Source organism: Ascaphus truei, chromosome 2 (genome assembly GCF_040206685.1).
Source record: "Ascaphus truei isolate aAscTru1 chromosome 2, aAscTru1.hap1, whole genome shotgun sequence".
NCBI classification, from domain to species: Eukaryota; Metazoa; Chordata; class Amphibia; order Anura; family Ascaphidae; genus Ascaphus; species Ascaphus truei.
In genome coordinates, this window is record NC_134484.1 from 236,345,521 (window position 1) to 236,358,249 (window position 12,729).

At 44.3% G+C, this 12,729-nt stretch overlaps 1 protein-coding gene across 1 annotated transcript in view; it reads right to left on the reverse strand.

The window, feature by feature from the left end:
- Nucleotides 1–12,729, reverse strand: part of CTNNAL1 (catenin alpha like 1) — a 337,662-nt gene that overhangs the window by 75,048 nt on the left and 249,885 nt on the right. The window contains exon 8 of the mRNA XM_075585981.1: nt 2,438–2,524. Within this exon, the coding sequence (XP_075442096.1) occupies nt 2,438–2,524 (87 nt within the window). The remainder of the gene's footprint in view (nt 1–2,437; nt 2,525–12,729) is intronic.

A 12,729-nucleotide genomic window follows, 5' to 3' on the forward strand; every position in this document is an offset into this window, starting at 1 on the left:
ATCACTCCGCTCCCCCGCTGAGTGTAGCGGCGCCGGGGGGGGGTGGAGAGGAAGTGAGTGAGGGGAGGTGATCACTCCGCTCCCCCGCTGAGTGTAGCGGCGCCGGGGGGGGTGGAGGGGAAGTGAGTGAGGGGAAGTGAGTGAGGGGAGGTGATCACTCCGCTCCCCCGCTGAGTGTAGCGGCGCCGGGGGGGGGTGGAGGGGAAGTGAGTGAGGGGAGGTGATCACTCCGCTCCCCCGCTGAGTGTAGCGGCGCCGGGGGGTGGAGGGGAAGTGAGTGGGGGGAGGTGAAGGGGAGTGAGGGGACGTGAAGACCGCTCACTCACCCGTCCGGCAGCTCCCTCACCCGTCCGGCAGCTCCCTCACCCGTCCGGCAGCTCCCACGTGGAGGGGGGGGGGGGGTGAAAGCGCGGGAAACAGGGAGAGGCGGAGGAAGAGGCGGAGCCTCCGGGACCGGTGGGGAAGAGAGCGGGAGATGTGCTGCTAACACTGTGAGCCCCGCTAATGTATGTAACACTGTGTGTGTGGGGGGGTTATGTGTGTGTGTTTTTTTTTTTTTTTGGACCTTTGGCCCGTCACTCCGCCTCAGGCCAATGAGAGGTGTGGGGGGCGGGCCAAGGAGGTGGTGTGAGTGTGTGAGCCCAATGGGAGGTGTGCGGGGGCGGGCGGCCCAAGGGACCAATGAGATTGCCGCTAGGGACACCGGACATCCAGGCAGGCAAACATACAGTGCTTTCACTAATATAGTATAAGATATATACTAACTAACACTTTCACTTTGACATACCATAGCGGGTAGCGCCCCAGATATCTTCCACCAGCTCCCATATATATATGGGATTTTTGCTCTACTTTATGGATCTACCTTTATAAAATGGTATTATGTCCTAAAGCAGGCCCTGCACAACTCCAGTCCTCGAGTGCTGCAAACAGGCCAGGTTTTCAGGATATCCTTACTTCAGCACAGCTGGCTCAATTAGTGGTTCAGTATAACTGAGCCACTAATTGAGCCAGCTGTGCTGAAATAGGGATATCCTGAAAACCTGACCTGTTTGCGGCCCTCGAGGACTGGAGTTGTGCAGGCCTGTCCTAAAGTTATGTCATTGTATTTGTTTATGTGTAGTTAGGTCTGTCTCTATATACTGTAAATGATGTCCAGAATTGATGGTTAGGGCAAGGGTATTTAAGGGCTAGAAGAAGCAGCCCTTTCCCTCACCCCTGACAAAGCCTCAGCAAAATGTGTTGGGTGATTGGAGACAAGCACCGGAGACTGTGAGACGAAAGGACCAAGTCACATGATGCAAAACTATCAACCACCCGGGTCCTCAGCGATGGGACTGCACAGTCGCTCTGGTTTCCCTTCCTTGTTGTTCTCTCCAATGCTGGTTTTTATATTACACAGTACATTGTGAGTGCATAGCACAAAGCTTTTTACACGTTTAAAAAAAATATTAAACGGTATTATACTATTTGTGCTTTCTATTCCTTTGATTCCACATAGGAGGAGAGTGAGGAGATGTGTGTTAGAGTAACAGAGTAAAGGAGTTTTCAGGAATGTATTGCTTCCAAAATACTACCCTCAAACAAATAAACATTTTTGTGTGAGCGTATCACTTTGAAGTGGGGGAGCATATATTATTTTTCAACTGGATTGCCCTATGTTTTATTTTCTCTTTGCGTCATAGGTTCTGTAATTTCAACTTGGCTTACGTTGACACATTTTTGCATTTTGTTAGATGTACCATGTTGTTGAAATTGTGCTGATAAAGGAGTATAATCATTCTAAGGAATGTATTAAATGTCATGTTGCAATCAAGTATCTCTCTCCAAAGATCATCCCTTTGCGCCATATAACCATTCCTCACAACTTGTTCTTCAAATAGTTTTGAAGCAGCTACAACCGACGTAGGACAACTTGCCACGGTTGCAAAGTGCTGCATACTCGACTCATTGAACATTACTGCTAGAACTCCAATTCATGCCCTTATTCTGTTACAGCTTGACTACTTTAATCTACTGCTAATTGGTCCCTTAGAGTCACAACTTGCTCCCTTGCAATCTATCCAAAATGATACAGCTAGAACAATTTCACTTTTCCCCTGGACAGTACTGTACATACTCATCTCCCCATTAAATCCCTCTCTTGGTTTCCCATCTAATTCCATATCCCTTACCACATTTGACAAATATGAATTGCTAAATACAGTACGTTGGCCATGAGATCTTCAATGGGAAGTAATGGAAGAGTGGCATGTACATGCCAAAAAAAAAGTGTTCATAAGGGAAGTTTAGAATGCATTGAAAAAATATATATGTTTGAGAAGACAACTGCAGATCACTTCTTTCAAGTCTTTTTAGTGCTATTGCTGATTCTGGTATTGCACATATTATCACACCCTAGAAAGAGGAAGCCACAGCCCGATGTCACCCCACTTACTTCCCGTTTCAGTTCCGTTATGCACTGACACGTCTTCAGTATGGCTAGTTCCAAATCTTCCATTATATCCTTTGTCTTTTGGGTTTGCTGCAGAAAATAACAAGCACATTGGGCTTAAAAGTGTGGACTCAACAATGCAATTTCTTACACAGATTAAAAAAATGATCTGCTACATTTAAACAAACATGTATGTATATGTTTATTCATATAGCGCCATCCATGTACATAGCGCTTCACAGCAGTAATATACGTGACATAATAATATAACACATAGTGGGAATAAGCACTTCAGACATAAAAGTAACATTAGGAAAAGGAGTTCCTGCCCCAAAGAGATTGCAATCTAAGTGGCACGTAGGGAGAGCTTACAGAGACAGTAGGCAGCTTGTAGCAATGACATGTACAGTACATAAATTGCATATTACAGATTCAGCGGCCGTTATTCGAACATATCACGCGTTGTATACCTCGGAATACCCATGTCATGGCGCGTGTTGAATCGAGTGCAGAAATGGCATTTTAGTGTTCTGGTTTTTACACACCTGCAAATTGACACAGTACTGTACACATTACAATTCATTTATTTCTGCCACGGAAATGCGAAGAATTGCACCCAAAGAAATCGGGATCCATGAAATTCAAACAAATCAACCGTGTGATTGGCCGCATACAGCAGCGCACACGAAAACGGCTCCGTGATTTGTTCGAATAACGGCCGCTGCATCTGTATATATATTTTTTTCTCTGATGAACAGTGCATAAATTCAACAAGTACTATTCGTTGTTTTTTTGTAAATATGTTTCTGTAGTTCAGTATTTTTCAACCAGGATTCCTAGAAACCCTTGGGTTCCCCAGGCATTCCAAAAGAGGCCCGGCAATTTTCAGGTCATTTAAAAATGGTATCACTACAGAAGAATTTACAATGTATCTGATCACAGAGTTGCTATTAGAGATGGTTGGGGTTTCTCAGAATTTCAGTTAGGGTCCTTAACAAAAAAAAAAAGGTTGGAAACCACTGGTGTACTTGTACTAGCAAAAGTTTCAGAGTTTCAGGGCCTGCGGGAGCATATAACAAGCACATTTAAAAAAATAAAAAAATAAAAAATAAATAAAAACACGTTTTGGAATTGGCTTTATACATATTAAACTATCAATAAAGCAAAAAAAAAAGTTATTGGTTTCTTGTGACAAACGAATGCATTTCTGTTTTATTCGGGTGTTGTGCATTTGTCCTCCTATCTGGGAACTTTTGTTCTTTCATGTTATCTCTTACGGCAACATCATTGGTTTACACAAACCAAAATGTGAATTAACCAAATGTCTCATTATAATAATAATAATAATAATAATAATAATAATAATAATAATAATAATAATAATAATAAAAGACTAGCTAAGGATTGCAAAAACATGCCCAAGCATTCACTTGCTATGGAGACAATGAAATGAAAACAAAAATCTATAGTGTAGCATAAGTATTTTTATCACATTTTTCATTTATCCTATTAAAAAGAACACCGCCATTATGTCACTTTGACATATTTCTTATGCTAACAATTATTTTAGTGGCAGCACAATGTCATTAGGATGGCGACCTACGTTAATAAAGAGAAGCTGGGTTAATATAATGCAGCAAGATGCTAATTCAGTGAAGGAGTACCGAGCAAAACTAATGGGAGTGAGATGATTGAATATTGTGCATGTACAGTATTTTTATACTAGCTGAAATATAAAAACCACAATGGCCGAATGTAATGTATTGAACATTGCTACGTTATGCAACAAATATGGAGGCATAATGTGAAAAGACCTAACACTCACAAAAATCACACATTCAAAAAATATAAGCAATAGTTCGAGCCTCCAGAAAAATTGTCGAGTCTCAACATCCGACGAAAGGAAGGTAGGCAAACTAGAGTGAAAGTGGACACTGTAGCAAAATAATATTTCATGAAACAGGGCAAAGTCCTGATGAATGTCTAATCTATAGACCGAAATGTTGGGTTGGGTTGGCTACTTTTAGGCTTCATTAAATATTTTTTTGCTACAGTACCCAGCTTCAGTCTAGTTTCTCAACAGTATGCAACAAGACATCTTACAGCCCATTCACTTGCACAGGCTATGAGGGGTCTTCCGATGCAGAAAGGTGTCTTATGTCATGGCACCAGTTAGTACATGTGAGCTTATACTGTATGCACTAATTAGGATCATATAATGGTTATATGTATTTGTCCCCCTGTGAGGGAGTGTATACAAATGTCTCACCTGAACAGACCAGGAAAAGACACACCCTAGCTTGTAGGTCTGTGAACTGATTGGAAAGGGGAGGTTTAAAAGGCTGACAGCAGACTCCTTCCTGGCTCTCATTTTGCTCTCAATCTGTGAGGGAACAGGTTGCTGAGAGCCTGTCAGGGGGAGAGACTGAACTACCTTTGAGATACCAGTGCTGAAGGACTGTCCTGTTATTTTGCAGACTTATGCTGTTCACTTTAAAGACTATTCTGTTTTGTTACCCGATTACTGCAACCTGCAACCCCTGACACGGGGAATAAAGGAGTTTCATTACAAGCAAGTGGTGCGAGCTTCTTCCTGACCATACCTACAGGGCCGCTCCGTCACACCCCGTTATTATTTTTATGTTGGAGAGATGCTTTTTTTTTTTTTTTTTAAATTGTATCATTTCAGATATGTTTTTTTTTCCTTCTAGTCAAATATCTATTTAACTTCCTATAATTCACTTTTTTTTTATTTTTGTTTATCCGGTCATACACTTTAAAAATCCTCCATATTTCTCTGTATTTAATATATATTTAGAAAAAAAAAACATTTTTGCTTTATTGTGTGAGGTTTAAAAATATCCTCCTTTGTGAATTTTCTAAGCGTGTATTTATAACTCAGGCTTGGTATTTCTGATGAATTATTTCTTCTGTTAGACATGAACTCCTGACATCCCTAACGAAATAAGTACATAATATACACTATATATTCTACTCTAATAACAGGTCTGATGTTTGGCGTTTTAGGTTAAATAGAAGCTATTCAACAGATCTTAATAATTATTAGATTTGTTGTAGGTTGTGATATCAATAATAAATCAAGAGCATTTAATAGAACAATATATGCCATAGAAGAAAAAAAAACATGTTATAAATGACCGATCTTGTCCCCCGAAGTGTGTTAGGTCAGCTGTCCTTTTGAGGCTTCTATTCAGTATGTGATGTAGCCAGGACCCCCCCCCCCCCTTCTCGCCCTTGTTGTTGTGGGGGCGGGTACGTTGCAGTAGGGAGCGCTCCGATACGGAGGCTCCGTGTCGTACAAGACGCCATGTTATGGTTGGCAACAGTGCAGACTTAACCAAGCCAGAGGTTGCGCATGTGCAGGCAGGAGCAAGCAAAGCCCGCGAAGGAGGAGAGTTCCGATTGGAGGGAGGTAGCGAGACACGGGCCCATCAACCCCCGCGGGTCCCCGTGATAGGCCTGAGCCAATGGGCTGCGAGGTTGAGGAGGAAAAGGAGGTGGTTGCGCGCACGTTGCTCAGAGCTGGCTGGAGAGGAGACGGAGCTTCGGTGTGGGGAGGCCAACTGCCCCCTACGTAGGCCGCATGCCCCAGGCCCAGTTAGGCCATGAGTCCCCGTAGAGACAAGCGGAGCTCGGGACTTGCCATAGTGAGGTTCCGGTTCCCTTTATTGCCGCACTACTATAACCAGGACATTTCTAAGTGGCGGGAGGTCTGGGCTCAGACCCCGCTAGCAAACTGCAGCGTGTCCGGGTGGGATCGCCCTGGACATCCACGGCTGACGACATCTGTACCTCGCTGAACCTTTGCAAAGATTGTAGCCGCACTGGGTACTGGAGTACCCGGCAGGTAATTCTACAAGTGCACCAACGGTACCATTGTTCATTCGGGACACAGTGGCTGCGCAGTCACACTCATATACATATATAGATATCTGACTCACTTGAGGGTGGGGGGACTATTCCCAAGGGAACAGGGCACGGGATGGGATCACCCGGTGGAGGGAGACGGGAGGTTCGGCGTTCACCGTGACGCTGATTAGAGTGTCTCCTCTAGGGAGGGACACCTGTGGATAAATGTGTGAGATTATTGCAAGTAAAGTTGATTGGTTACGATACACTGGTGTTTGTGTGTTTAAGGTATACAAGTCCTGCGAAGACCCACTTCCCCTCTGGCGGAAGCTGTCGCAGGTGGAGGCGCTGCACCAAGTTATAAGTAGTGTGTGTACCCCAGGCTCTCCGTGGCAGAAGCTCAGACCCTGTGAGCCTACAGGTAATACAGCATATGATAGTGGCCTGCGTTCAGAAGGAAGCAGGGCTACAGTTGCGTAACCATTTTACCATTGTTCAGGAAGATCGAGCATTCGAACGAATAAAGCTGAAATCTTTCCTTGCAAGGTAAAGGTGGCTTTACAGCATATTTTATAGGGTCCTGCAATTTGCTTTGCATTTACTAAACGTATTATTTTTCTACTTTGTCCACAAACCTACCATCAAGCCAGTGTTTGTAATGGGAAGATACAAAGTAAGGGATTTACGAAGCTCCGATAACGGGCATTGAAGCTCGATCAGCGTTAACCGCCATTTACGGGTATTTACATCATCAGGCGTCCTTAAAAACACAACATTATAAGGGGTTTGACCGAGGGCTGGTTTTAGAATTTTCCCGCCCATATGCACTTACATTTTTGCTGCCCTGGCCTCCCCCAGCGTCTCGACATTACGTGGTGACGCATTTCCCTGATAATGGGACACCATGTGATATCATGGTGTCATAGCAACATGTTGCCACATGATGTTGTGACGTAATTTGATGCTACGATGCTGCAGGAGGAGGGCGATGCTGCAGGAGGAGGGCGATGCTGCAGAAGGAGGGAAGAGACCTTTTACAGAGACCCCACCCTCAATAAGTTTAATTGTTGTGGGGAAGAGAGCAGGGCCTCAGTAACCGCAGCACTGCCCCACCCAAAATTTGCCGTCACCCCAGGTCTAGTAGGCCTATGCCAAAATATGGGCCTGGTTTTGCCTTTTATCAACTGTACAGCTCATAAAGCAAGCATGGTTCATCAATATCCATGCTAGGCCAAGAAAGGTGGATAGCCGTGTTGGTCCTTTCTTCCATGTGGCAAAATAAAGGAGAACGAAGAACTTGGTACTGTGATACCTTTGATTGGACCAACAAATAGGTGAAATGTTACAAGCTTTCTAACCTCTCAGGGTTCAATATCCAGGCTGAAATTAATGTGTTCTTGTAGTGTGAAATGATTTGCACCTATTACAGATAGGCACACAATTAACATGCCTTCCTAAATTAAAAACAGCCGTTACATGTTCTCTAAACTGGACGCTAATGCAAGAGAGGCAATATTTGACGGGTGCATGCCCACGTTTAACTCACTTAAATAAATTACAAATGTCATTTTGAGACCTTAAAGTTTGACATATACTGTGTAGGTTACTAACAGCAAAACTTGTTCGTAATGTTTCATTAGAGATGAAAATAAACTGCCTTTTCAGAGCTGCATTTATTTATGTTAAATATATTGAGCACTATCATTCATTTAAATGTAGAGGAGGCAGTCATTTTCACCATTTGTACAGGTATACTCCATATTACAGTAATTATTTTATCTGTAAGAATCAATGTCAACTATATAGCTTAGATATTGGTAAATATAGAAGGTGACATCAAACATTTTTAATGGAAGGTTATCCATTGAATCTTTGATCCCTTCACACAAACCAGCCACGTAGTTAAGACACTTAAGAGGTCACAACTAGCTGTGTAATTTAAAATTGAATCCATTGAACTATCATAATAGCTACTATTCCTGGTCAATAGACAGAAAGACCCATTTCTAGTACCGTATTTTCTCGATTCTAAGACGCACTTTTTTTCTTATTTCACATGGCTGAAATAGGTCGGCGTTTTAGAATCAATGTATTTAAAAAAATCAGCTAGGGGGGCGCTGCTGGAGATGCCGGCCGGGATTTTCACAGTCTGCAGGAACAGCACATGGCTGTGATCACGCCCCCTTCCCTCCTCCTCCCACCCCCTCCCTCCTCCTTCTCCCCCCCCACCCCCACCCCATGAGGTGCAGAGGGATCGGAGATGCCTGCCAGGGCACATCAGATTGCCCAGAAGTTTCATATGAGCTTCATAGGGCTTTTAAAGCACTTCTAATAAGGAGAAGTCACGATGACCTGCTGCTACAGATGGAAATCAGGAAGTCAGCGCGTGTCTAAGGCTGCGGCCAGGCAGGGAGCGGGCGCTCTGGCGCTTGTGCGCTGCGCCCTGCTCGGCCGGGACGATTCGTGGCCGACTAGGTGTGCGCTCGTCTGGGGGCGCGGCCACAACGTCACGGAGCTGGTTCACCCTCATTGGGCGAACCGCTCATGTGACGCGCTTGCCAGCGGCAAAACCAAATTTGCTTGCTCTGCAAGCATCTAAGCGCCGAGCATGCGCAGGCGCTTGCTCACGCTGGCCACACACACTGCCTCAATGTGTTTCAGAGCGGCCAGCATGAGCGCACCCGCCTGGTCAGCACCACCCTGGCCGAGGCCCAAGTATCACAGCAATAGGCAGTGTCTTAAGGAAACACTGTCCAAGGTGGCTACCTGTAGCCCCGTTTAACCAGTGTTAAAAGTTTCACTATCTTTTGAAAGGACAATCTCTTCTAGGAGCAAAGGAAACTAATGGAAGCAACATTTAATAGATGAAGGGGTTAATTCAACAAAATCCAAAGTGGCCGACTTCAGAATTGATTGAATGAGCTTAACTGTAGGTGAGTAATAACTGCACAAGCGACTATCCACAATACACTAGTGCCTTTGGAATTCCAGCACATAGGGGTTAAAAACATGTTCTGGATCAAGATCTCCTTTTGCATTAAATTCTTCTGTGCTTAAGCAATGTGCAATGCATTGTTTATCTTACACACACAATGAAGCACTTCGGACATACTGTGATCTTGAACACAAGGCTCTTGTTTTGCATTAAGTCTTTATATCCAGGGGATATGCTCATGCAAAGAACATTGTGTCTGTTGTAATTAAATATTAGTTATATGTAGAGTCAATTGTATATTTATACCTCATGGGCCAAATATGTAATTGGAAACATGAGCACTGTGCTTTCTCTTAATGGCAAAAAAAAAAGCAAATATTATTTGGATGAGAACGGATTCTATACTGCAGTAAAAACAGTATGCTGCTAAATGCATGTTTCCTTATTTACATACAGATTAGAAGCAATTGTATTTATGGAGAAAATGAAACAAGCCTTGAACTGCAACACGATCGTAAAAGCAATTTCTTTTCAATATTAATATTTGTAAGTTGTCTTTAAACAAACACAAATGCATTCTAAGCAGTCAAAAAATACTGCAGTTTAAAGGGTGTTTTGAAAGCTTCTATATGTATGTAAGCTCCTTATGTGCCGAGAACAATAAGGCTCAGATCAACAGAGGTCCGTTATTGACTCAAAGCTGCAGTTCAAGCTGTCATTTAAAAAAAAAAAATTCATTCAATATGTGCATCAATACAATCTATACACTGACAAATGATTAGCTAAGTTGCTGATCAATCCATTCTCCTGTAATCAATCGCTGAAGATTCGGCTCGGGGTTCACTATATGTATCTTGGGTAACCTTCTGATGCACTGACAGCCAAAGTTCTGTGAGGAAGATCAAGTGTCCAGGCAGGCACTAGATTCAATTGGTTCATTCCAAAAAGGTGATGCTGTTTGAGAAAGGGAAGGGGATGTGACTTTGTACTGGATGTAGCCAGGTCCCCTCTGGCTCCCCGGTTTCTCGTTTCCCTCTCCCTTACCTCCGCCGGGGTGGGGGCTGCTGCAGGGGCGAGTGTGTCGCTGGGAGCTCCCGGCATCGTCGGAGGCAGGGCGCCGCTATCTTGGTGGTGCTCGCGCATGCGCAGACGCGATGCAGCGGCCATTACTGTGAGGGAGAAGTGGCAGCAGAGGTGCTCCGTAGCGCAGGGCCAGCACCAGCTTGCGCATGTGCAGTTAGCAGCGGACATTAAAATGTCGCGCATGCGCAGTACACATAGCGCACGCGGCCCTAATGTTAAAGAAGCCCATGGGGGACTACAACTCCCAGCAGCCACAGGGGCTGGAGCACATGTGATGCAACAGCAGCCAATAGGGCTTACAGCTTCCCCTGAAGGGAAAGATACATTGTTGAGCACAGGCAGGAAGAGTCAATTGGAGCTGGGACACAGACAGGGGAGGGTGGGTATGTGCAGGGAGCAAGTGACCCCTGCACTAGGCCAGACATCCCCCTTAGGCCCCAGCTAGGCTCCAACTCACCTCATCTTGTGGTTGCTGCAGGGACTCCCCTTAGGATAGGGACCAGGGTCCTGTAGAACCTAGACAAGTGAGGGTCCAGCCAGGAAGAGGAATTTCCTGGTCAGTGTTTGCAGGGAATCATTCTCTGCAGTAGCAGAGAACCAGAGACTGTCTAGGTGGTGAGGTCCACCAGAGGGAGACCATCCTGTTTGGAGGAGGACGCCATCACTAATGCTTCGGCGCTGGACGCAGACGGGTCCTCTTCCGTTGTTCTGCGGTACCCTGGTGCAGGAGCCCCGACAGGTACAGTCACCAAGTACACCACCATTACCGGTACCACACAGGCACTGATCACACCAAAGGAATGGGTTGTGGAACTCTTGGGACTATTGAGACACCTGGAAATAAGGTGTGGGGTAGAAAGCCCTGCAAGGTGACCGGGTAGTTGTGCCATTAGTATTACAGAGTGACCCTGTTGATTATATGTGATTGTTATATTGTTATGCATCTACAGTAAACTGTTTTATATATATACTCCGGTATGTTGGTTACTGTATGTGTGTCCTGTGTCAGGGTCATCCTACACTGGTGGGTAATATGAGTATTGTTCCAGAGGATACACCCCAGGTTCTCACTGGCGGAGGCTCAGGCCTCCTGTGAGCCTAACAGGTAAAGCACCACACCTGGTAATACATATAGATTCCTACACCTGTCCCTATCTGTGATTGGGAGGGGGAGGGGGGGGACATGTGTTACATGTATATGGTTGCTATATGAACAAAAATCCTTGTTACATTAGAATACATTAAAAATGTCTTTAAATTGTTTTTTTTAAATGCTACAAGTATTTTCTCATAGTACAGAACTGATTTAATAAATAAAATAAAAATAAAAAAACCATGTAGGATATTGCTTGATACACGCCGAGGGGCAGCCACTAGCAAGCCGGGAAATCTCCCGGCTTGCGGTACCGGCCACACTCGAATAAAGTGTGTCGGTACTGTATTGTTAAGTGCTGTTTTCAACTGGAAAGGGCATTGCGTTAACGGCCAGTAGTGCTAATAATATGCAAAAGAGGCTTTCCGTAAGACAACACATATCCACACTAGTTAACACAGGGATTTAACATGACATTATTGAGGTCATACTTAAAGATGGCATTATTCTCATCCAGACTCTGAAATATGGGTTTTGTTTGAGAGGGAAAGGGAGAGAGAAAGAGACAGGGAGAGAGACAGAGAGAGAGAGAGACAGAGAGACAGAGAGAGAGAGAGACAGAGAGAGAGACAGAGACAGAGAGAGAGAAAGAGAGAAAGATACAGGGAGAGAGACAGGGAGAGAGAAAGAGACAGCGAGAGAGACAGGGAGAGGGACAGAGAGAGAGACAGAGACAGAGAGAGACAGAGAGAGACAGAGAGACAGGGAGAGTGAGATACAGGGAGAGAGAGAGAAAGAGACAGGGAGAGATACAGGGAGAGAGAGAGAGAGAGAGTCAGAGAGAGAGAGAGAGAGAGAGAGAGAGAGAGAGAGAGAGAGAGAGAGACAGATAGAGAGACAGAGAAACAGAGACAGAGAGAGAAAGAGAGAGAGAGAGAGAGACCTAATATTGTAATACCACTCCAAACACACCATTAAACATTACGCAGGGAGACACCAGAGCACAAAAAAGGAGTACACCTGATCAATTCATATTTGACAATAATGCCAATTTCAATATTGATTCACTGCAGACTGTGATAGATTTCTTTCTACTAAAAAGAAGTCCTTCTACTTCTATAGCATATTATACATAGTCACCAGCCTTAAAAAATGCATTACATACTTCCCTTCAAATCTGCAATACTGCCTTACAATTGCATGTCACAACAATCTCTCTCCGAATATACCATTATTCACATATGTTTTAACTGCCTGGTATACAGTACTGCACTCTGTTTATGAAACTGGAAATAGCTGCAGGCTGATAATCAA